The following is a 26,368-nucleotide window of genomic DNA, read 5'->3' as shown; positions in this document are numbered from 1 at the left end:
GACCAAACACTGTCCTAATTGCTGAAGAAGAAAAAACAACAAAAACCCAACAATGAAATAGTTCCTAAAGAGCTCATACTCTATGGTGAGAAACAACATCACCAGATTTAGGGAACCACAATCCCCTTCTGGGCTATCCCTCTCGAGGGAGGCCAGTACCCCGAGGTTTAAAGGTATCCTTGTCCCCATTCCTACAACCACAGAGTTCATAAGTCCCCACCTGGGAGCTTCCCTTTGATAATCAGCCAGTATAAACAATTAGCTCAGCACAAAGGTACCTTGTAGTCATTGCTATAAAATTTTCCCTTCCCTATAAATCTGGGGTGCACTTTCCCACAAAAACATACAACATCAGAGGGCAGAAACTGGGCATACTTTGGTAGTGAGGCACACACCAAAGAAGTATATATGGGAGAGGAATTCCTTTTCCCCACCACCTACCTCCATTTTAGGCCAAGCATAAACCCGGGATGAGAAAGGAATTCCATTGAGATAGACACTGGATGTCAAGAATGGACCTTTCTACTGGACTCCTACCAGAGACAACTTTGATCAGGGCCTTATATATTGATCTAAGTCTTCAAGGAATATTGTAAAAAAAAATAATAAAAAAGAACAATATAGGTCCACTGAGCAGCCTCTTGTGAAGATTGGATTTAGCTCTCCCCAGATTGTAACAATGAAGATACTTAGCTCTTCCTTGATTGGGTAGATTGGATTTGGCTCTCTCCTGGTTATAACAATGAAGGTACTTAGCTCTTCCTTTATTGGAAGATTGAATTGTAATCCACAATCTCTTTTTAGATTTTAATCCCCAAAAGGTAGTAACTCAGTATTTGAAATAGACCCACCCATTTTAATCTACAAATGTGTTGACTCAATATTTAAAGTAGATCTACCCATTTTAACTGCAAAAAGGCAAACTACAAAAGGCGAACTAACCAAAAAAGGTGTTAACTAACCACAAAATTTATAACTAACCTCAAAAAGTGTGAACGCTCATTTCATGCATTGAGTGGGAGGTCTGTGACCCACCTGTAAATGAGTGGGCAGTCCTGGAGAGGAGCATCTGCTGTGATCGGCAGATATGAAATTTAGGGGAGGTGACCCAAGAGAAAAAGGTCTTTAAAAAGAGGACCAGAGGCCAGAAGAAGATATATTCGATTCAATTCAAGTTAGATGGAAGAACTCTCACTTGGAAGAGAGACTGGAAGACAGACACTCGGACTTGGCTGTGAAACCTGACCCCTGGAGGAGCTCCTGCAGGAGACCTCTGACTGCTTTTCCTTTTAGACAGTCACCTTTGGTGAGTGAAAGGCTGACTTAGTAACTGCCTTTCTCATAGTTGTAAACCTCTGACAAAGGTCCATCATCTTGAGACTTTCTTCCCTGATTAGGGCTTTAGTATTTCTACCTGGCTCTGAGGAAGCCAGAGCTCTCTCTCTCCCTGTCTACCCTTTTCTCACTTCATTAATAGCTAACCTCTATTGTAAATAATACTACCATAAATTATATTTAATTTAGTAATTCATTTTGGGAGTTAGAAATTAAATCATTGGGGATCACCAAATTAAACCACCAATTTATATATTCAAGTCCAACCACAATTAAATTGAAGACTCTGAAACCTAAAAATGCAATTGCAAGAGTCAGGTTTACAATGAAACCTTTCAGCCAAGAATATAGGTTCCTCAATAAGCAATATTGATTCTGATATGGAAGATAAGGGTTTAAATTAAAAGAAATATAGATTCCTTTCCTTAAGCTCAGGTGCACAAATCTTATGTCCTAATTATAGGTCACCTGTTTTTAGATATAAGTAATGATAATATTTAGTTATTCAAGAAGAAGCCATCATTGATCATGGAGTTTCTCTTAATTATTGAAAAAAGTTAGAAAGAGTAATGAGATTCAATAAAAATAAAATTTGACTTTTTTTGAGATCTCAAGAATGATCTTTTATTTTTTTAACCCCTTACCTTACATCTTAAAATCAATACTGGGTATTGGTTCCAAGGCAGAAGAGTGGTAAGGGCGAGGAAATGGGGGTTAAGTGACTTGCCCAGGGTCACACAGCTGGAGATTTGAACCCAGGACCTCCTGTCTCTAGGCCTGGATCTCCATCCACTTAGCCACCTAGCTGCCCCCAAGAATGGCCTTTTAATAAGCCTTTCCTCACAACAATTCTAGACCTCTGGTTTGGTCCCAGGAATGGAATAGTCCCAGGTGTACAGAACTGATTTGCATGGAGAAATTTGCCCCATTCTCATTTAGAGTAATCTTGGTAAGACCAAACCTAATGGGAATGAAGGAATCACGCACTTATCAAATACTTCTATAGCATGTGGAACTATGTTAAACACTTTACAAATATCTCATTTGATCCTCACAACTACCCTGGGAAGGAGGTGCTATTATTTTCCCCATTTTACATTTGAGGAAATTGAGGCAAATAACCCAATGTCACAGTTTCTAAGTGACTGGGACTAGATTTGAATGCGGGTCTTTCTGACTCCAGGCCTATCCCCCTATCCACTTCACTTAATTGTCTTTCTCCAACAAGGAGCCAGACTAGTTCATTGGGTAGGAAAAGAAGGAGGGAGTGTCCAAGTGAATCAATCCAATTCAAGAAGCACATAAGTGTGTATTGTATACAGACATTGTTTTAATAGTCCCTCCCTGCAAGGAACTCACATGAGACATGCAAACAGGTAAGTATAGTCTAATACCCCAAGTGGATCCATGATCTCATGGCTGTGGATTCTTTCTCCATTGTCTCAGATAATAACCAAGCCCTGCCACTCCATTCTATACCAACCTTGTCCATACCCTCCCATAGCACAACTTTAAATGTACCCCCACAAAGTTCTGCCAGGGATTTCTTGAATTCTCTTAGAATTTCGGGTACCATTGAGCCCCCAAAGCTGTCCACGTACAACATGATTTTTTTGAGAAGGGGCAGAACATTAACAACTAGGGGCATGAGAAAAGACTTCTTGGGTGAGATGAATGAAGCCTTGAGGGGAACATGTAACTCTAAGGAGTAGAAGTGAAGATGGAACATGTGCAATTCAGACCTGTAGAACATCCTGGGCAAAGCAAGGGGAGCGAGTGAATTTGGGAAACAGTGAACAGACTAAGATGGAGTATATAAAGGGGAATTGTGAAATGATTCTAAGTTCTAGGTTGGTCTTGAAGGACTTTAACTGTCAAGCTTAGGAGTTTCCATTTTGGTAATAGGGAGCCCTAGAAGTTCCTGATCAGGGAAGTAAAGTATTCAGACTTGGATGATTGGAAGATTTTTCAGTAATTGATTGTTTTGGCAGAGTACATCCATATCCTCAGACCTCCTCAGGAAGGAAATCCATACTTCTTGGTGACATACACCCATTAGTTCCTTCATTCATCAAATAGGTAGTATTTGTCATGTGTGACAGTTTAAATGGCTTTGTAATTCTCCTAATATCTTGACAGTTTTCTGGAACAATGATGATGGGAAATTGGTTCAACCACACCAGAGTAAACTCCTGGCTCTTTCCAGAGGGACCAATGTGCTGTGATGCCAGTTAGCTTGGCTTCTGGGACTTGAAACCCCTTCAAAGAAGTTTTTAGACTCTTCTAAGCTGACACTGAGATGGTCCTAAATGTCACCATAACTTGATGGAGACAGTTAAGATGACGTCCTGATGAAGGGGAACTCAATTAAGGCCAACAATCTCAACTACTATCTATAAGGATAAGAGCTATTTAAAATGATTTGCATTTGACATCCCATGTATAACCTACATCAAATTCCTTACCATTTAAGGGAGTTTAGAAAATTAATGTTAAAAATTGTTTCTACATGTAACTTGAAAAAATAAAATGAAAGAAAAAATTTACATTAATGTATATTTATTACAGCCTAGAAGAGGAGAATGTGTGGTGTTGGGTTTTGATTTGAAGGTGTGTTCAAGTCCTATCTTTGGAACCTAACTAACTCAAGTCAAACCATCACTTCCTGTGTCTAAATGTTCTCTGGAAAATTAAGGAGTGGAGGTCTAGTCCAATGGCCTCTAACAGTCTCTTCTGATTCTAAATTGATGACCCTACAATCCTATGAACATTAGTTTTGTCACTAATAAGCACCACAACCGAGTGCTTAGAGGGCTCACCTTGAGGTCAGGAAGACCTGGACTTAAGTCCTCCCTTGACATATACTGGCTTTTTGAGTATGGGCAAGGAGTTTAATCTCTTAATGCTTTATTTCATCCCCCAAACTCTGAGATCTGGAGAGGTAGCCCTGTCCCAGGTAATGTCCAAAGACTGTCCAAAGTTTGAGGAGATTGGCCTATGTGCTTCAGTGGAGATAGCTGCCATTTTGAGAGTTCCCACTACTGGTTTAATCTCAAGTCCAGACCTCTCCAAGATACAAAGGTAAGCCATTTGGAGGGAGAGAAAACACTGAGTAGCATTCATGTTCAAGAAATATAATTGGTGTTTCTGTTCTGAACTCTTTGTGAATAGCACAGGAATGGCATGAATGGAAGGCACCGACTGCTAAGCTACCATCTTTTAAGTCAAGTAAGGAAACTTACCGATCTGGTTTCGTCCTGAAGAATAAAAAGCGTTGACCACAGCTGCCCCACTTATCCACCTGTGTAAAAACAGAAGAATTTGTTACGAATGCTCCTGTATTATCTTTCCTAGGGGTTCTGACTCCAATTCAGACAGACATCTTGACACACATACTTCCATATGTATATACACATCCAAAAAAGACACACAAAATTAAAGCTTTTTTCTTTTCTTTCTTTTTTTTTTGATGACATATAGAGACAATTTTTAACAATTTTTTTCTGACATTTCAAGATCCATATTGTCACCCTCCCTCCCTACCTCCCTTCCAAAGCGAGAAATAGTCTGAGATAGGTGGTACCAGTGCTTTCATTCAATACATATTTCCATACACATGCAATTAGAGTTTAAAGTGACTCTTAGACTTCTGGGACACTCTGTGTATCTCCTCCCCATCCCACCTCCCTACCATGATTTCATTCCCATAGACAATTTCTGGAAAGGAAACTACCGTAATGAGGGAAGCATCAATTCTACATCAGTTTAGAATACTGTGGGGGGCAACAAGAGATTAAGTGCCATATGCCATGGGGTCTTGAGAGGTACAACCAGAATTTAGGTTTTCCTGATTCTGAATTGGCTCTCGATGCCCTCGGCCAACTTATCTCAATCCAATGAATCAAATGCTACCAAGCTTTGGCTTCACTTTCAGCTCATGAAAAATGATCAGCAAGAAGAAATAAAGTTTGCAAATGAGTTTTCTCATTTTGATTTCTTGAAAAAATTCACCTTTCATGAGGGCTTCTGATATGGTACTATTTCCCATGCCTTATAACAATGTATTCTCATCAAAAGTGGCAACAGATTTACATCTTGTCCTTGGTGGTTTGGTGCTGCCATTTTCCATGATGTTGGGTAACCATTGGAGAATCTTTGGTAGATGATACACTACTCAAGTGCCCAAGATGCTATTTCCAGGTGTCTTATGCTCATCATCTAAAGGACCAATCAACACATTGCCTTTTCTTTCATTAACAAAAGAAAACACGTTTTAGAGAGTCCTTCTGTTTCAATACCTCAAGAGTTTCCAGGTGTACTATTCCCAACTCCTGTCCCACAACGGAACCTTCCTTTGTTCATCAAAAAAAAACCCAAATAATGAAAAGACCTTCTTTTGCAATGCTTGCAACACCATTCACTCATGGTCACACATTAGAAAGTGTAGACCTAGAGATGAAGAAATCGAATCTGTCTCTCCTCTAGATGGATGGAAATATCTTTCATTATCTATTCCCAAGTCTAGTATAAAGACACAGTATGTTAGAAGTGAACTGTGGGCTGTTTTTATGAAAGGGAAAATGCCAGGTAAAAAGTATTGTATTTCTCTGAGAGTAGAAGGATGACAGCTACAGGCTACCAAAATGGAAGCCTGCAAAAAGTAGCCACTCCTAGACCACCCCACCCCAAGCTACCCATTGGGTTTTTGATGAATATGAGAAGGGGAAATGACCTCTTTAGATATGCTGATAAACTGGCTTCTGTCAAGATTCCTTGTTAAGCCCTTATTAGTCATTTGAGGTAGCTTAACGGCCCATCTCAATAAATGCATATAAGAATACAGTGTACATATTGCTACTGAAACCTTTATCATAAAATAAACATTCTTTGACCTCTACTTGGTTCCTTGACCATGGCCCACAGTTGTTTCTACAGAATACTCAGGAACGGTTACATAACAGCTGGTTTCCATTCTATAAAAATACTGTCACTCTTGCTATTAGAGATTATTCTATAGAAGAGCAAAGAAATTATTAAAGTATGATGTTAAGAGTTTTCTTTAGGATCTCCTTTGGAAAACACATGCCACAGTGTTTTATCATTGTGAGGTTCATTTTTTTCTCTTGTATGCAGTGTTGGAAGTGGGATTTGAACCCAAGTAGACTATTCTCTAACCACTGTCAGGAGGTCACATGGCCCTGTCAGTTTTAAGATGGCTTTCTAAAGAAGGACCATCCAAAATGGTGGAGTAGAAGGAAATGATTCAATATAGCCAAGCTTTCCCCTATGACTAGTCCAAAAGGACCTGGAAAACATACCAGGTAGAGTGAGAAACTCAAGACAAAAAAAGGAAATGCTTTTTTACAGCCTTGATTAGTAAAGGGGGAGAGACAGAGATGATGGTGTCTATCCAGGCAAGGACCGAATGGCGCCACCAGAGGAACAAGTCCCAAATCTAGTACAGAGGACTTGTCTGCAGAGAACAAGAAATAGGCACCAAATGGAGGTCTTGTCATTCGTTCCTCATGGTTGATACAAAGATCTGATACCTCTTGTGAAAGAGAAATGTGCCTGGCTGGGGATTGGGGTAGGAAGTACGAAGGGGGTGTACAACAAGTCGTATATCACTAAGTAAAGAATTAACCCAATAGCTGTGTACGTCTGACTGCAGGAGCAGAGTGGCGTCTCCCATCCAGACACCCAGCCCAGTCTGCAATCTAACATGCCAGGAAGCCCATCCCAAAAGGGAGTCTGACCTTCTGTCTATCTGGATCTGCCAAGCTATTCCCATGGCTGAATCCAGCAGCAATACTCTGGAAATCCAACTAGGGTTATGGTCAGACTTGTGCCCCTCATGCAGAAACTGAAGTGGGGAACTTGGAGAGCTCAGACCAGGGAGGCAGACTTTGTCCTTATTGGGTTATAAAGAACTGAGACCAAAAATATTAAGTAAATGACCCAAGGTAGTAAGCGTCCAAGTCCTGATTTGAACTCAGTTCCTCTTGATTCTGGACCCAGGGTTCTAACTATTGCCCCACCTAAAGTCAATGGTCTCTCCTCTTCTACATCCAGGGATCTGAATCTAACATCCATTCCTTTCTTGGATTCTCTAGACATAGAGCAGATGCCATGAAAGCACAGGGATTTTGCTACCATTATCTCCAGCTCTTAATACATGACTGTTCTTTGAAACAAATAATCAGAAAATGAACGCAAGTGTTTCTTAAATAGTCTATGATTATTCATCCTTCACTGAACACCCCTCACTAGATTTCCTTTTTCGTGGTGGGCAGTTTTCCCAACTTTGAGATCCTGCTTCTACAGAGTTGCCTTACAAGCTTGCAAGAACAGACACCAGAGTGTATTTGTTTAATGGGTCATTACAACTGAATGGTGTGCATAAATTATGGGAGATTGTTGAGTCAGTCAAAAAACTAATGGGAACAGCAGCCCAAAGACACTGAAACAAAATTGGCTCCATTGTTTTTTAATTGTTTTTCCCTTAATGTAATAAAGGAAAGGAGAACCAGGATAGACGACCCTCACATTTCGGCTAAGGAATGATGACACTTTTAAAATGCAGGAGGACAGAGATAAATTAAGTTTCTATAGAATTGCTCTTCTCCAATTTCTTCTTGTATTTTAGAAAAAAAAATCATTGTCAGGGGTGTTGATCAAGTGGTATCCTGCTGGTATTTTTATTCCCTTTGAAAGGTATCACATTTTTATTAATATTTGTAATTTTTAGCAGGTATAGCCATACAGAGAGAAGAAAACAGTATTTATGAAGTACCTGTTCTTAAGCTCTTTATAAATATTATTTCGTTTTGATCCCCTCAGCAACCCTGCAAGTAATCTTATGATCTTCCATTTTCATATGGGGAAACTGAGGCAGATAGTAAAGTGACTTGCCCAGGATCACACCACTAATAAATGTCTGAGCCTACATGGGAACTCAGGTACAGTGCTCTATCCACTCCACCACTTAGCTTCCCAGATGCTGAGATAGCAACACTAAGACCATGTTTTCTTATTCAAATAACAGTGAAGAAAAGACAGGAAGTTCCTGGAGATAAACCACAGTTAGTTGCCTGTAAGCCTGCAGCAGACTTGGAAAGCCCATTGACTGTGGTCAGTGTATGTCTCATAAAAGGTAATAGGTACCATGTGCCAACTTGAGGAAGATGCTGTCATTTCAGAAGAACTAGAAACTTCCCAACGCAGCATTAGAGAATAGAGCAAATGTCCCTTCTCCCTTAGAAGCCACATCCACGAAAAGAAATGAACCGGGCTCAATTGTTTCTTTAAAGTGGCAACAGGACAGAAGAGAGGGATGATGGGTTTGGAGGCAGAAGCAAACCTTCCTGGGACATGGCCATGGCAAAGCTGGCCTCCAGGCTGCAGGACTGACAGGTAGACAAAAGAAAGGGGAGAGGAGAGAGAATAAGCAGAGGATCTCCATCGCTAATGCTAATAATGATCAATGACACACAGAACCAGGCATCCAGGATCAGTCGTTCATCTTTGGGGTATTCAACGACCCACTGGGGAAGGGCTGCATAGACAATAAGTCTCTCAAACCAGAACTAACCACCTAAATGAGAATCTTAAATGCTTAAGCCTGGAGAGAGGGACCAGGTGCTTCTCTTCTAACTCTTATTACCCAGAAGGGTTTAAATGGTGATGAAATGAGTACACACAGGACCTTCCGTTTTATAGCAGGCAAGAAAAGCAGTCACAGACTGCGTGGTCCTGCAGACATTGGCTGATAATAAAGCCCGTAGATCATAAAATGCCTCAAATAAAGTTTCTCTTTCACCCACTCGAGTGTGACTTAAAAAGCCCAAACAACATATTGGCTCATGTCCCTTCCCTGCAGGAGGTGTTCGATTTCTTTTCATCTAATAGTCTCAAAACAACTCTGCAAAATAAGTAATGCACCAGAATCCTTTCTTTTCTTCTTCTTTTTTTTTTCTTTTGGCTTCCTCCCCAGGTATCCCTGGTTGAAAAGGATTCTTATCGTTTTGTTCCAATAATTCTCATAATGTTCCCACATTTGGGCTGCAATGTTATCACAAAAAAAACTCTTAAAACCTTTTTTTACACATCTTTTCATTTCACTTTAAACCATCCCCAAAGGGAAGCCGATAGTATGTGCCACTCCTGTTTTCCAGCTGTCAAAACTGAGGCACAGAAGTAGAAATTTCTTGTTTCTACTCACCCAATGTAGTGGTGTCAACCTCAAATGGAAATGGGAGCCATCTATAGTTAAATATACAGGAATATCCTGGTGGGATGCATATTGACTTAGAAAACCACATATGATCATCATCTATGTTTTGTTTTGCTATTGTTGTTTTTTTGTCTTTTGGGGGGTTTGGCGGTAAATATTTCTCAACCAAATTTTAATCAGGTTGAACTGGACTCAGGGGTGTTGTGGACCATGTTTCTGATACCTCTGGTCCAACAGATCTGTGATCCTCAAAGGGGTGGGGGCTCCCTCCAACCAGCAAGATCACACTCCATCCAGGTCTGCCCCTCCTGTGCCTTCCTATAACTATCACAAGAGCCCACCTAGTGCGCTAAGACTTTCTTCCCATTTTCTTGACCGTGGCGAGTTATCAGTGACACATCTAGGCTGTATATCTGACTCACTCGTCTCCAAAAACACGCATGAAAGAAGTAGCTGAAGTAGTAATAAAATGTCTCAAATGCAAAAGGCAGGGAAGGGGTCTTGAGCTTCAGACAGCAGAGTCTGAGCAGTGACAGAGATGGCCTTTGAGATGACAGACATAGCTTTGAGTTTCTTATTTCTGGAATGACTCAGGAAAAATCACCTGGCCTCTCTGTAGCTTACCTGATTTTCTCATTTCTTTAAAAAAAAGGGGGGGGGGCATGGGAAATAATACCTTCGCCTCTTCCCAAGACTGGCTGGAAGAACCAAATGAGGTCATGTACTCAGAGCCTTTTACAAACTGAAAAGCACTGAGAAAATATTTGTTGACTGACCGATAGGACTAATGTATTAACACAAAAATAAGCAAATCTATTGTAAGCTCCCTCAACAGTAGTGCACTAAGGTGGCTGTTGACCTCTTGCTTAGGGATAATAGCTCTCTGGGAAAGGGCAGCGAAAGTCCACCAACATGATGCCAACACTAATTTTCTTGCCACCTCTTGTAAGCAAATCTCTCTATTTCTTTTTCTCAGATTTTCTTGAATGTGCCTTTTGAAAACAGTGAATCCCAAAGTCCACTGCTTCCTTCAGAACTGGGGTTCCCACTGAACAAAAGGGAAACTAAGGCAAGACAGAAAGATTAGGCAACTGTCAGCTCAGTTTCATTTTTTCAGTTCAGAAAATGTACATTGGATTTAGGATGTTGGTAATTCAACTACTCCCCACCACACCCCACCCTCCCCAACTCCAAGTATCTTTGAGGGCACAAGTATTTAATAACCCAGGGAATGTCCCAAACTCTATCTCAACTGAGCTCTCTACCTGGGATGCTTCTAGAATTTTGGATCCAGCCAGGGAGAGCCATCAGAATGGGTGGGATCCAAGTCCATTAAAGTCATGGGAAGGGGAAAATTTGATGATGATCTCCAGGTTACAAAGTGGGTTACTATGTGCGAACTTTGGAAGAATACAGTGATAAAGATTCTGAGATTTCACTGAGTATTTTATTCTAGCTGAATTCCTTGAGAAGGATCCAATTCCAAGTTATCTCCAAGAGCCCTTGGGAGGTTCTTTTACAGAGCTGGAATGTACTCCAAGCCACTGTTGATAATGTCTTTTGAACACAATCCATGTACAATAACGTATAAAAGTCAACCTTGAACTCATTAATCCTCCCTCCCCAATGGCTTCCTTGAGCATTAATTAAAAAGCCATTTTTAGCTGATGAAAACTTTTCACATCCAACAAAAATGTGGCTGGGGAAATGGTGAACACTGATTAGTGCTGGTTTTGGTGGGTGTGCTGGGGTGATTATCTGAAATGTTCAACTTTGACACGATGCAGAGAACACAGCGCCATGGTGAAGAGTAATTTTAGATGTTTGGCATCAGAGCTGCTGGCTTGTTCAGGCTTCCAGCTTGAGCAAGTTGTCATAAATCACAAAAGGACAAAGTTCCTGATGGTCAGAAATAGTCCAAAGTGGACAGCCTTGGGAGGCGGTGGGCTGTGCATCATTGGAGGTTTTCAAGCAAAGGGCTGGATGGCCACTTGGCCAATGGACTAGAAGAGGGATGGATTTTTAAGTAGAAGCTGAGATTATAGTCAACTCAAATTACAAATGGCACCCTTGTAGCACTTAGAAATGGATTCTCAATTGAGAGCCCAAGTTTGAAATCCTTTTCCAAGTTCATTCTTTCACGTCTCTTGGCTCATAGTCCCCACCCTGATGCCCCAATAATACCTATTGCCTAGCTCTTACCACTCTTCTGCTTCGAAACCAATACACAATATCGATTCTAAGTCAGAAGCTGGCTCAGGGGATAGAGTTTTAGACTTGGACTCGGGAAGCCCTAGGTTCAAATCTAGGCTCAGATGCTTCCATAGCTGTTTGACCCTAGACTAATCATTTAACCTGTCTACCTCCCTATATTCATCTGTAAAAATGGGACAACTATAATGAACTACCTTTCCAGAATCATATGAATTAACATATATAAAGTGCTTTGCAAATCTTAATGTGTGATATAATTGCTAGCCATTATTGTTGTAGTTGTTGTTACTATTATTTTTTTTCCTTCTCAGAGTCTGATAAATGGCACAGTAGATAGAATCCTGGGTTTGAAATCAGGGAGAGCTGGTTCAAAACCTCCTTTTGGCCCCTAGATCAGTGCTTGGCACACAGAAAGCACTTAATAAAGTCCTGTTGACTGACATATGAGCTGTAAGACCACAGTTCAGTGGTCTAACCTCTTTGGTTTCCACTTTTTGACTGGATATCAAATACCCATCTCTCTGGAGTCCCTTATAGGACTGTGGTAAGAATCCAATGAGATCACAGAGGGGAAAAGCTCTCTGAGGCAGCTAGGGGATAGGGTGGGAAGAGCACTGGGCTTGAAAGCAGGAAAACTTGGATTCCAATCCTGCTACATAGCTGACTTGCCCAGGGCAACTTAACCTCTGCAGCCTCATTTGTAAAATACAGATGATAATAGTGGTTGAGGCATTTCTTTATTCACAACAAATTGTGCCAAAAAAGTGACAATGACAAAAATGGATTTAGTCAATGTTGGAGAAACTGTAGGGAGACAGGCACACTAATACACTCTTGGTGGAACTATGAACTGATTTCACTGCTTTGGAAAACATTTTGGAATTAAGATTAAAAAAAATAATTTAACAGGGGGCAACAAGGTGATTCAGAGGGTTGAGAGCTATGCCCAGAGACAGGAGTTCCCAGGCTCAAATCTGACCTCAGACCCTTCCTAGCTGAGTGACCCTGGGCAAGTCACTTAACCCCCATTACCTAGCCCTTACTGCTCTTCTGCCTTGGAATCAATTCCAAGGCAGCAAGTGAGGGTTTAAAAAAATAAAGTGACTAAAACATCCATATTTTGTGGCTTAGATTCTGCCGACAGGCATACAGTCTAAGGAGGGGACAAACAGAGTCCCTGTTCAATTTAAGTATTCAAAGTATTGACTTTTTGAAAAGGCCTGATTTTTTACAAAAATATTGATAGCAGCTTTTGTTGTGCTGATAAATAATTAGAAATTAAGGGTTTGTCCTTCAAATGAGGAATGACTGAACAAGTTGTAGCTCTTATAGATTGTGATGGAGCCCAGTTGTGCTATAAGAAATGATAAATGATGGTCTACTTAGAGAATCCTAAGGAATCAACTAAAAAGCTAGTGAAAATCATTACCAACTTTAGCACAGTTGCAGGATACAAAATAAACCTACAGAAGTCATCAGCTTTTCTATATATCTCCAACACATCACAGCAGCAAGAACTAGAAAGAGAAATTCCATTTAAAATCACCCTAGACAAAATAAAATACTTAGGAATCTATCTCCTGAGACAAACACAGGAACTATATGAACACAACTACAAAACACTTTTCACACAATTAAAGTCAGAATTAAACAATTGGAAAAATTGTAATTGCTCATGGTCAGGCTGAGCTAATGTAATAAAAATGACAATTCTATCTAAATTAATTTACTTATTCAGTGCCATACCAAACTCCCAAATAATTATTTTATAAAACTAGGGGAAAATAACAGAATTCATCTGGAAGAGAAAGATGTCAAGAATATCAAGAAATTAGTGGGAAAAACAGCAACAATGTGATGGAAGATGTCCTAGCAGTATCAGATCTCAAACTACACAATAAAGCAGCAATCATCTAAACAGTGTGATACTGGCTTAGAAATAGAATAGTGGACCAGTGGGATAGATTAGATACACAATATACCTGGGTAAATGTCATTAGCAATCTAGTGTTTGATAAACCCAAAAGATTCCAGCTTTTAGGATAAGAACTCAGTTTTTGATGAAAACTGTTGGAAAAATTAGAAAACAGTATGGCAGAAACTAGGCTTAGGGGGGCAGCTGGGTAGCTCTGTGGATTGAGAGCCAGACCTAGAGATGGGAGATCCTGGGTTCAAATCTGGCCTCAGACACTTCCCAGCTCTGTGACTCTGGGCAAGTCACTTGACCCCCATTGCCTAGCCCTTACCACTCTTCTGCCTTGGAGCCAATACATAATATTAATTCCAAGATGGAAGGTGAGGGTTTAAAAAAGAAAAGAAACTAGGCTTAGATCAATTTTTCATACCTCATGCCAAGATAAGATAAATGGGTATATGATTTAGATATAAAGTGATACCATAAGTAAGTTAGGGCAACATAGAATAGTTACCTGTCAAATCTATGGAGAAGGGAAGAATTGATTACATTAAGATATACAATGAAAAATTGTGATTATATTAAATTAAAAAGCTTTTGGACAAACAAAACCAATGTATCCAATATTAAAAGGGAAAAAACAACTGGGGGGAAATGCTTATAACAAATTTCTCTAATAAAAGCCTTATTTCTGAAATTTATAGAGAACAAAATCAAATTTATAAGAATATTAGTCATACCCTAGTTGACAAATGGTCAAAGGTTATGAACAAGCAATTTTCAGATGAAGAAATCAAAGCTATCAATAATCATATGAAAAAATGTTCTAAATCACTGAGTTAGAGAAACGCAAATTAAAACAATGCTAAAGTACCACTTCTACCCTATCAGATTGACTACTATAACAATCAAGGAAAATGATAAATGTTGGAGAGGATGTAGCAAAACTGGAACACTGTTGCATTGTTGGTGGAATTGTGAACTCATCCAACCATTCTGGAAGGCAATCTGGAACTATGTATATATAACAGGCTATGAAACTGTTCATACCTTATGATCTAGTAATACCACTACTGGGTCTGTATACCAAAGAAAACATAAAAATGGGGAAAGGATCTACTCGGACAAACATTTTGATAACAGCTCTTTTTGTGGTGGCAAAGAATTGGAATGGAAATTGAGGAGATGTCCATCAATTGGCCAATGGCTGAACACGTTGTGTTATATGTTGGTGATATGGTACTAGAGTACTAGTACTCTATAAGAAACAATGAGCAGGATGATTTCAGAAAAAGGTAAGATCTACATGAACTGATACAAAGTGAAAGGAGAGGAATGAGGAGAATATTGCACAAAATAACAGCAATATCATATGATGATCAACTGCAGATGACTTAGCTATTCTCAACAATACAATGATCTAAGAAAATTCCTATGGATTTATGATGAAAAATTTTATCCTTCAGAGAGATGATGGAGTGTGACCAAAGATTGAAGCAAACTATTTTCTACTTCTGTGTGTGTGTCTCATTTCTGGTCTGTGTTTTCTTTTACAACATTGCTAATATGGGAATAGCTTTTGCCCAACTGCACATGTATAATCTTTATCAAATTGCTTGCCTTTTCAAGGAGTGGGGAGAGGAGGGAGAAAGGGAGAGAATTTGAAACTCAAAATTTAAAAAAAAAATGAATGTTAAAAATTGTTTTTATATGTAATTGTAAATTTAAAAAAAAAATAGATCTTTTTGAGGGAGCAAACACCTACCAAAGCTTATTGACTGGGAAATGGCTTACCCAGTTTGTTGGATTATTACCATAAGGCATAGTAGATATAGAGACTTCAGAGAAACATGAGATGATTTCTATAAACAGATGAAAAGCAAGAGCCAGAAAAACAACATATTCCAGATCTACAATGATGTCAAAACAAACAACAACAAGAACAAAACTCCACTAACTCAATGGTATATGTTTATTGCTTGGGGCTTGACCCTGGAGAAGAGCTGAGAAAACACATATCCATCCCTGCTACACAGTGGTGGATCTCTCTGAACATATAGCATCCCCTGCGGTAGCAAATGCAGTTGGACTACTTTTTTTCCCCTTCTATTTTTTCCTTCTTTGTTATCAGAGATGGGCTCTCTGGGTATTAGAAGGAGAGATTTTATTTGAAAAACAAAAGATCCATAAAAGTTAAATGAAAAGCCAGGTACTTCTAAGAGAACAAGAACATTTCTCAAACACTTTTCCTCTTCATTCATTCTGACTGGGAAGTGCAGTAATAAATGAAAAAAGGAAACCTTTCCAGGCTTTTCTTCATCTTTAACAAGAGAATAACCATATGTTATGTCTGGAGAGAAACTTGGAATTCAACTACCTAATTTTGCAAATGTGAAGACTATGGGTCAGAGGGGAAATTACCTGGAAATTCCCAGGCTGGCCCCTCATCACTCTGCCCTCCCATTTGCTTACTAATTGCCTACTTCCATTTCCAGGTACAAATGGACAAAAGGAGGAATGAGGCCAAGAATACTCTCGGAACTGAACATGCTCAAACTGTCAGAGCTTTTGGGGAGTCTTAGAGACCATGTGGTCCAATCACATCTTTTTAGGAAACTAAGGCCCACTTGAGGAAATGATGAAAACCTAATCCTTAGTTCCCTTTAAAGCTCAATTCAAGACCCACCTCCTACAGGAGGGTCTTCCTGAATACCTCAGTCAGTGCTTTTTCCTAGATTATTTTGTCTCCACCAACATAATGTAAGATTTTAAATTTTTAGTCCTTTCATTTGTTTTTCTATCCCTAGCACCTAGCATAATGCCTGGCACACAGTAGGCACATAATAAATGTTAATTAAGTTGATCTGACTTCCCCAATGCTGCAAAGGGAGTAAGTTGAAGAGCCTGGATCATAACGGAGTCATCCTAACCCTACAGCCAGAGCTCTTTCCATTCCATTAAACTGTCTCCCTTCAACCATGTCTGGGGGCAGTAAGAACCTTGTGTTGACTGCTGGTACCTTGACCTCCATTATCCTACTCCAATCCATCCAAATAATGAAGAAATGAAGACATTTCAGTCAACAGCAGATCAGTACTCTTACGAGGCATTGAACTTGGATGTCCTCTACTAACATAAAAAATGATTTCTCTGCCTGGGATTTATTTGCATATTGTTTTTCTGCTGCCTGAAGACTTTCATTACAGTAAACAATGAGTTTAGGCTTGGGTTTTGACAATTAAATTCCACAGATTTGATGCATTAGAACCCGGGGGCCTGGTATTGAAACAATCACTGTGGTTTAAGAAAAGTAACTCAATTGCTCAGCAAAGCATGATTTACAAGTATTGGCACCATGAATCATGGTTAAGATGGAAAAGTTCTACACTAAGGAATCCAAAGGGCAATCTGAAGTGGGGAAGCAGAGATCGAAATGATGGAGGCCTGCCCAGTCTACTTTGGTTTTTCTTCATGGGCCCTCCTCTTTACTCATCCAAAGAAGCATTCAAATTCACAGCTCACATACCAGAATCTGGATGCTTTTAGAAATGCTACTAACTTATTAATGCATGAAGAACAAGAATATGATTCTCCTGGAAATATAACATCTGAAAACCAGAGGGGAAGGGACCTCAGTAGCCACCAAGTCCAAACAAATTACCTGGTCAGTGGTCTTCCAGCCTTTGCCCAAAGACCTCTAATGGGGATGGGGGGGCAACCCCTGAAGCCATTCTGCTGTCTGGCAGCTAAAGACCCTAAAGATTTCTCTCTCTCTCTTTTAAACCTTTATCTAGGTGTCCATTCTAAGACAGAAGATGGCATGAAAAAAAATTCCTTACCGGAAAGCAATCTAAAATTCTCCTCTTTTTTATTTCCATGTGTGACTTCTTATTCTGCCCCCCCCCCCTTTCTCCCCCAGGGGTGAATGAGATAACTCTTCAATACTTCAAGCTGACTACCAAGGACCATTCTCCAAGTGACTCCCCATTCTTTCAACTGACCCTGCCAAGACATAAACATGAGACCTTTTGCCATCTTGGATGTCTACATCTGGACAGTCACCTGATCATCTGTGCCTTTCCTAAAATGTGGTTCCCTGAACTGAACGAAAGACTCTAATAGAAAAGATGTTTGATGCAGAAGAAAAACATATGATTGATCACATGGTTCAGTGGGGATATGATTGGGGAAGCTGACTTTAACTGATCACTATTACAAATAATAATATGGAAATAGGTCTTGATCAATGACACATGTAAAACCCTGTGGAATTGCTTGTCGGCTCCGGGGGGGGGGGGGGAGGAGGGAGAAGGGGAGGGAAAGAACATGAATCATGTAACCATGGAAAAATATTCTAAATTAACTAATTAAATACAAAAATTACTATGTACTATTTAAAAAGAAAAGAAAATGTTTGTAATCTTTATGAAATCCAATGTTGATGGCTTTGAGACTGTATAAACACAAGACTCTTTTTCACCTTTGTCTGCTTCCTTCATGAGTCATTCTTCCTAACCCAAAGAGCAGAAAGTATAGTCAAAAGAATAAGAAACTCAAATGCCTGTAGGCAGACTTCTTGATTCCCTCAGTTCCTTGACTTTGGATCACTTACTCCACAGACAAACAGACTAAGTGATCAGAGATTCACTGAGGCAAGGCAGTGACTTGAAGCCAAATGATCCTTGGCGGTCTCCTCTTGGATTTCTTCAGACTGAGGCTGAATGACTTGGTGGGTATGTGACTGTCTGGAAGCCTTTCGCATGTGACTTGGGCTTTGTGGCTGCTAAGATTCCTTCCAATTCTCAGATTCTGTGATGACTCAGTAGTGCTCAGTCAGCTCTTAATAAGGCTTGTTGACTCGACTTGACTAGCTTTGTGGATTACTTGGATAGTCTTTCCTTCAGATCTTCCTATGTCTCCTTGCTTGCATCTACCCAACCTGCCCCTTCCCTCCTCCAATCAAATGACATAATGTGTTCCCTTGGGAGCCCATTACCCAACACCCTATTCTGTCTCTCAACTTTGGCTGAAGACATCTATATAACACAGTTCTTCAATTTAAATTGTGCATGTTTTAAAGACACGAAATGTGTTCAGATGGATAAAAGACATTTTCAAAATTGACAAAAAAAAAAAGGCCTGTTGCATAACAAGATGCTTTTCTTTTTCAGATTGACGGGATGATCTTTTCAATGAATGTTTGAGGGATTCCAGATGCAGGAGGTGGTAGCTGCGGAGTTAAGTGTATTTATCCCCTGACCTTTCTCCTGCTGCAGCTGGGATTCTCAACATCTCGCTCAGAACGGTGTGATTAGTTGCAGCTTCTTTCAGCCCATTTGATTGTTGGCTCCATCACTCAGCCTAGAGTCAGCCTGTATTTAAAAGCAGCCCAGTGTCACATGGGCTCAGAATGTTCTGCTGCTGTCTCAGGGAATCCATCAGCCAAGCCACAGAGGACCTTCAGTCAGAATTCAGTGTGTGTTCCTGGTAACAAGCACATGGTGGAAGAGAAGGGATGACTCCACCTCCTCCAGCATGATCCTGTCTGAGGGGGTGCCAAGAAGGTGGTCAAAGTTGCCCATTCCTTTCCTGCCCTCTGGGGCCTTAACTACACTCTTTCTCTCTCTCTGTTTGTCTCTCTTTCTCTCTGTCTCTCTCTCTTCCTCTCTCTCTGTCTCTGTCTGTCTCTGTCTCTGTCTCTCTCTCTGTCTCTCTATTTATCTCTCTTTCTCTCTGTCTGTCTCTCTCTCTCTCCATTCTAAGACAGAAGATGGCATGGGTTAGGCAATGAAGGTTAAGTGACTTGTCCAGGATCGCATTGCTAAAAAGTATCTGAGGCCAAATTTGAACCTAGGACCTTCCAACTCCAGCCCTGGGGTTGTATCCACTGAGTCACATAGGTTCTGTGAAAAGTACTTGCCCAGAGTCATCTAGCTAGGAAGTGTCTGTGGCTGGATTTGAACTCGGGGAAAATCCTGACTCTAGGTCTGGCACTCTTATCCCTGAGCCACCTAGCTACCCTAAAAATGAAAATATGACAAATAACACATGACCTTTCCATAATACTTTACCATATAATACTTTACCATTGACAAAATATTTTATACACAATATCCTTCAATAGCTCTGGAGGGGAGGTGATAATTTTTATTACTCCCATTTTACATGAAGAAACTGAGGGTCATACAGATTAAGTGACTTGACTCGGGTCAAAGAGTTAGTCTGAGAGGGATTTGAATCTGGGTCTTCATGACCCCCTTATGAAGCATGAGACCTAATAGGCAATGGGAGTGTTTCAGGGAAGTATTGCTTCTATACTGACTACTTTTTAACGCTATAAATCTAAGTTTCCAATTCATGAAAACAATGGATTTTTGAGACTTCATTGAATGATTGCAGCAGGGTAGAGCATTGCTCCAACCAGAGTACAAGGAGATGAGATTTGTAGCATGCATTTAGCAGACTGGACCAAAGAGGCCAGAAGATCAGAATATCTGAGAAGAGTTGAGAGAATAATCAGGGATGAATAAAGAAATGAAATAGCTTTGAATATTTCAGTCAATGTCAAAATTGAAGGCAAGTTCTTAGACAAAAAGCATAAACATACATATTTAGCTAGTTTTGAAGAGTCTCTTGGGATTGTTGGTGACTTTACTCAATCACATGCCACTGTGAAGAGTGAATCAAGCTCTCTTTGTCTGTCAATCAGCAACTTTGTAGTTAATCAATCAAAAACTTAAGTACCCCTAATTACCAGTCACTAAGTAAGAGAGGTCATAAGTCACTTGCTAGAGTGGGTGACAACTCCAGAGGTCACTGCTAACCCCTGGGCAGTGCTAAGCAAATTGAAAGACTGCTATTTGTTCCTGTAAAGTGAGGGAGTGACAGGAAGTGACATTGAGAAAACTGCTTTAAAAAGGCCAGCTGGAGGATTCAGGGAGGCTCTCTGAATTGGTGAGCCACACTGGAGAAGGAGACTCTTTCACTGGATCCTTCGTCAGCTTGCAGTGGTGAATGGAGTGATTCCTTCCTTGGTTCTTCTGTGAAGAGACCCTCTCTGCTCGCTAGCACTTTGGTGGGACGCTTCCTTCACCATGAGTTCTCGTGAGATTCTTGGTGGTCTTAGCCTCGGCATCTTTGGATTTGGGCTTCCTAATTAGGACTTTGGATTCTGGTGAGATTTGCTTTCAGATTTGCATTTGTGGTCTGGAGACATTAGGATTAAATTTAGGGTATCTGTAGTTAGGCAGTACTTTCTATTTTTTTATCTACATTTTTCCACTTTCACTCTTTCCACCTCTTTGTAAATAAAGTTGCTAAAAGTCATTTTGACTTAAGCTGTAATATTTTTAAATAGGGGACCACAATATTACTTTAGAATTCTCATATTTAGCAAAAAACCAAGATGCCACCAAGACATTTCATCACTTCTGCTGACAGAAAGGAACAAAATACTACAAAAAAATAAAATATCCCATGAATGGATTGTAAATGACCATGTACCTTGGGAAGAACTCCCTATCTAACAACTACTGGGAAACCTGGAAATCTATTTGACAGATAATAGAGTTAGCCTGATGTTATTTACTATATAAAATAGCAAGTTCAACATGATTGCATGAAATGATTATTAAAATTGAAACCACAGAATAATTAGAAGGGTACCATTCAGTTTTGACTAGTTTTCACTAAAGAAAAGGTAGAGGAGATTGCAGAAGATAAAATCAATAACAGCAATAATTTGAGACTGAAAAATGTTTGCATAAACAAAATCAATGCCGAAAACATAAGAAGTGAAGCTAAAAAATGGGGGGGGGGGTCTTTCCATCAGGTATTTCTGATTAGTGTCTGATATACTAGATACATTAAGTATTGGTACCATAGATAAAAGCACGAGACATTCACCAATGGTTTTAGTGGTCAAATGGTAAGAACAGTTTTCAGACAAAAGAATCACAAACTATTAGCTTTCCAAATCCTTAATATTAAGAGAAACGTAAAATCAAGATAGCTCTTAGGTCCTACTTCACATCCAAGAGTTAGATAAATATTACAAAAGATGACATTGGTTTTTCTAAGTGGGTTTGGGAAAAGAAGGGACAGCAAGTTGTTAATGGGGTTTTTCATTTGTTTGGTTATTTGTGAAAGCAATTTGGAATATCAATAATAATGATAGCAAACACTGATATGGCACTTACTATGTTCCAGGCACTATGCTAAGCAGATTACAATAATTATCTCATTTGATCTTCACAACAACACTGGGAAGCAGGTACTTTGTATTTCCCATTTTGCAGAGAAGCTAACTGAGGCAGAAGTTAAATAAATTGACCAGCTAATTAAGTGCATGTGGCTGGATTTGAACATATATATGTGAATGCACACCCACGCGCACGCGTGCAAGCACACACACACACGCAATGACTACAACAATGTAATTGAAAAGAATGGAAAAAACAAACAAATTGAATGCAATGTGCTTAATACTTTTAGTGACTAGCCTGGTTACTAGACAAGAGTAGGGGCCCTCTCCAGACCTCTTGCTCTTCTTTGAAGAGGTGATGGTCCCCATATGGAAGATGGGAGAATTAGACTTGAGCATTTAAGCAGAATTCATTCATTCTCTCTCTCTCTCTCTCTCTCTCTCCCTCCTTCTTTCTTTCTTTCTTTCTTTCTTTCTTTCTTTCTTTCTTTCTTTCTTTCTTTCTTTCTTTCTTTCTTTCTTTCTTTCTTTCTTTCTTTCTTTCTTTCTTTCTTTCTTTCCTTCTTTCTTTCTTTCTTTCTTTCTTTCTTTCTTTCCTTCTTTCTTTCCTTCTTTCTTTCCTTCTTTCTTTCTTTCTTTCTTTCTTTCTTTCTTTCTTTCTTTCTTTCTTTCTTTCTTTCTTTCTTTCTTTCTTTCTTTCTTTCTTTCTTTCTTTCTTTTTTTTTGTTGTTACAGAGAATTTCTCACTGGGAAGGCACACATTTGAACACTGAAGCCATGAAAACACCAAAGGTATTGCGTTGTTCTAAACAAAACCCAAAGAAAGCAGACAAATGGAAATATACATACTCTTCCTTGTCCACCTTTTCTCGAAGCTTTTTGAGCTGCTTGTTTTGCGCAAACATCAGGTTTTTCAGGATATTCTCAAAGTATTCTTCCTCTTTGTAATTCAACTAAACAAATCACAGAAAATGTTGCTTTTGGTTAGAAATATGAAAGCCACACCCTGCTTTCAGGTTATCTAGCTATATTATCAAGTCATACATACATCTCTTCTAAGAAGGAGGGAATTCTTCTCACATTCTATGAATTGCCAATAAGCTTATTACATTTACATTAGAATGACCAAAATCGGTCTTGACTTTGGTCCAAGTCCACATATTTGTCCCAACAGAATCATCAGTGGATTATATATATCAATAAATGACAAAATGGAAGAAAAAAACATTTATTAAATGCTTACTATATACCAGACACTCCTTTAAGTACTGGGGATATATATACAATCAAGTGATGCTTAGAAGGTCCTTACCTACTCAGAACTTAACATTTGCAAAAGAGAAGATAATTGGTCAAGAGAATAGAGATGTGGGAAGCAAATTGCTGAGAAGAGAATGATGGTTGAGAATAATGGCTTAATTGATTGAAATTCATTAATTGCATAACACTGCAATTAAGTAAATGTAAACAAATATCAGAGTGATGATGATACCATGCCACAATTTTTCTTTTACATTTAGAACTATGTGAATTTTTTATAGATTATGGACCATGTGTGATGATGTTCTCATTTTGAGGTAGACTAATTTTTGCTGCAAATGGACTCATCCACCTTCCTAAAGACTGTATGGATGATTCAAACCAAATAAAGAACCAACACACTTTGAAAAAAAGTTTCTTAGCTGTGCTGATACGCAGCTCTTTAAAACAGTGTTAACTTCAGGAACCAAACAATGAAACCTATTAGGAGAAACCTCACAGATATCCAAGGTGGACAACCTGGACTTGATTAATTCTCAGGACAGAGATCCACAGATCTGGAACTAGGAGAGTCCTCTGAGGTCTGCTAATCCAAGTTTCATTAAGAGGCAAGGTAATGAGAGGTAAAAGAGACAATTCCTCCTGACAGTATGTAGTGGATCTTGTCCCAAACCCTATAATGAATTATTGTCCCTCTTAGTGTCCATCTTCATATGCATGCTCTAAAATGCCACCATATATCATTCAAATGAGTTCTCGTATACAATGGCGGATATGGCAAGTTGATCTAAATTCCTAGTTTTGCTACATGAAATTCATTTATTCCTATAATAATGTTACTGTTTTCAATTGGTATTTTGCTGTCAAACTGTGCTTTGCATTCAATTAATGCTTTGAAGTTCTTTCTAGCATTTGGGTTTTGGTTCAAACAAGTGGTTCTTGAACCTCTGTTCTCCTACCACCCCAGTCTGAGAGCCACAGGACCCTGCATCCCCTGCATTGCCACACCATCTGTCCACCGAAAAACAAAACAGAAACAACTCATTTACAAGGAAGTATCTGTTTTCCATGGTGGGTAAATGTTTTGTTTTGTTTTTTCTATTGTGACCAATTTAAAAGCTCTAAATCCAGTTTCTAATTGTACTTGAGCTAAAAGAGATTTGGAGATTTGCCTCTGTTTATCAGCAATGGAACTAAGCAGTAATAACCTTTAATTGTTTCCAAAAGACTGCATGCATGTCCAAGCAGAACTAGATGAAGGACCCAATACTCCCATTTACACAGATAGATTAGTTCTAATGCACCTTTATAAAGATCCTTTCAGTAAAAAAAAAATACCCTGAGCATTGGCAATGAGAAAGCAAAAAGATGTCAGAAGGACCTAGAGCTGGCAAAAATTAGGAAATATTGGGCTTCTATAAGTCCTAACAATTTTGAGTCAAGGATGTTGGATGGCAATCAGAGAGAAATGATTTCAAGACCACTTCCTCTCCCTCTGATGCTGAGGGTAGGCTTGCTTTGGGGTTTACAGTCACAGTAAGAATGGTGGGGACCATCATGGAGGAAAGGCCCGAGTTCTTCCCCAAGTGGTAAGAAAGGGACCTGTCTACCTTGATTTATCTCCCACCTCCTCCTAGCTTGGCTTTTCCTTTCTTATCTCTATTGGTCCCTCAACCATTAAATAGACAAGTGATTTAATGAGAAAGAATTTGGACAGAAGGGAAGGAGACAGAGGGAGAAAGAGTAAAAGGAAAGACAGAAAGTGGAGAGAGAAAGAGAAAAAAGGAGAAAGGGAGACAGAGGGAAAGGAGAGTGAGGGAGTGAGGAAGAAAGACAGAAAGTAGAGAGAGAAAGAGAGAAAAATAGAGAAAGGGAGGAAGAGAGACAGAAAGAAAGAAGAGAGAGTGAGAGAGGGAGGGGTAGAGGAAGGAAAGACGACATGGGCAGAGACAGAGAAAGGAGAGACAGTGAGTTTTCCTAGATAATAAGTCCTTTAATTCCTCAAGGGCAGGGATTGTTTCATTCTTTGTTTTTGCATCTCCAGTTCCTAGCACAATTTCAGGCCTATAATAGGCATTTAATAAGTGATTTTTTTTCAATTAAATTGCATTGGAGAAGCTAGCCACAATAGGATAATCCTTAACTTTATGTTTGTTTTTTATATTTTGTTTATTTTTTTCAATTAATAAAAACATTTTTCTCCCCTTTAAAAAAAGAGAAATTTCAAATTACTGATCAGGGATTTATTTTTAAGCATGAAATTACAGAATGACTCAATTTTACTTTTTGATGTTCTCACCCTGGAAATAGGAATTCTGTTCCCAATTAGCCAGAACTTCCATTCTGGATTCTTTGCTTCCCTATTTTATCAGTGTGGAACAATGGCTATTTTAGGCTGGAGCAGTCTCTGTAGCCATCCAAACCTCTCCAGGGTCCATAGGCAAGAATGACTATGAACTGGAGGGTCCCACATGAAGTTAAAACTCTTTCTGTTGATGACTTGGAACATTTCAACCTTTTAACATCCCACGCTCTCACTCTCTCTCTTTTTCAGGTTGGATTCAAAAATAATTTTAAGCATGTGATTGGTGCTAGAAATTGTGCCTGTAGGAGCAGAGCCTATAGCAATGAAGATGAATCTAACAGAGTTTTCAACTTAGCATCTTAAGTTTTGAAAAGTGAGTCTAATGACTGTGGGTTAATTCTCTCCACAACCCTAGTTCAGATGCTCATCACCTCTCTCTGGGAATATTGTGTTTTTGGTCTTTCTGTTCTGCTTTTTCCTTTCTGATCCATTCTCCCCAGAGCTGCCAAAATAATTCTCCAAAGGAACAAGTATGATTATCTAGGTCACTGTCATATTCAGAAGCCTTCTATGCCTCCCTATTACCTCTAAAATATCAAATAAACCTCAGCTTAGTGTCTAACACACTTCGCAATCAAGGTCCTTTAGAGCCTTTTCTTACACTAATTTCTGGGACAGTCTGTGTTGTAGTCAATGTATAGTGCCTAGTCTCACACTTCTCCTGCCTGCTTCCATTTATTTGCACAGACTCTCTTCTACACTTGAGTCAGAAAATTCTTCAAGGCTTAGGTGAGGTAAAAAAATACTTCCTTTAGATGCCTTCTCTCCCTGATCCCTTCAATTGTTAATGTGTGCTCTCTCCATCTCTGTCTCTGTCTTGTCTCTCTGCTTCTGTCTCTCTTT

At 39.4% G+C, this 26,368-nt stretch overlaps 1 protein-coding gene and 1 long non-coding RNA gene across 6 annotated transcripts in view; one reads left to right on the top strand and one right to left on the bottom strand.

Annotated features, from left to right (window-relative positions):
• Nucleotides 1-3,881, top strand: part of LOC130455860 (uncharacterized) — a 28,333-nt gene extending 24,452 nt beyond the window's left edge. The window contains exon 2 of the long non-coding RNA XR_008914059.1: nt 3,475-3,881. This is a non-coding gene — a long non-coding RNA (uncharacterized LOC130455860). The remainder of the gene's footprint in view (nt 1-3,474) is intronic.
• Nucleotides 1-26,368, bottom strand: part of MME (membrane metalloendopeptidase) — a 142,662-nt gene that overhangs the window by 27,388 nt on the left and 88,906 nt on the right. For all 5 annotated transcript variants that reach the window (XM_056807695.1, XM_056807694.1, XM_007502344.2 and 2 more), the window contains 2 exons: nt 22,750-22,853; nt 4,578-4,636 (listed from right to left, as the gene is read on the bottom strand). In XM_056807695.1, the coding sequence (XP_056663673.1) occupies nt 4,578-4,636; nt 22,750-22,853 (163 nt within the window). The remainder of the gene's footprint in view (nt 1-4,577; nt 4,637-22,749; nt 22,854-26,368) is intronic.

The sequence above is a fragment of the Monodelphis domestica genome, chromosome 8 (genome assembly GCF_027887165.1).
Source record: "Monodelphis domestica isolate mMonDom1 chromosome 8, mMonDom1.pri, whole genome shotgun sequence".
NCBI lineage: Eukaryota > Metazoa > Chordata > Mammalia > Didelphimorphia > Didelphidae > Monodelphis > Monodelphis domestica.
The sequence above is the reverse complement of the archived record's forward strand: the minus strand, read 5'-3'. Positions and strand labels throughout refer to the sequence as shown.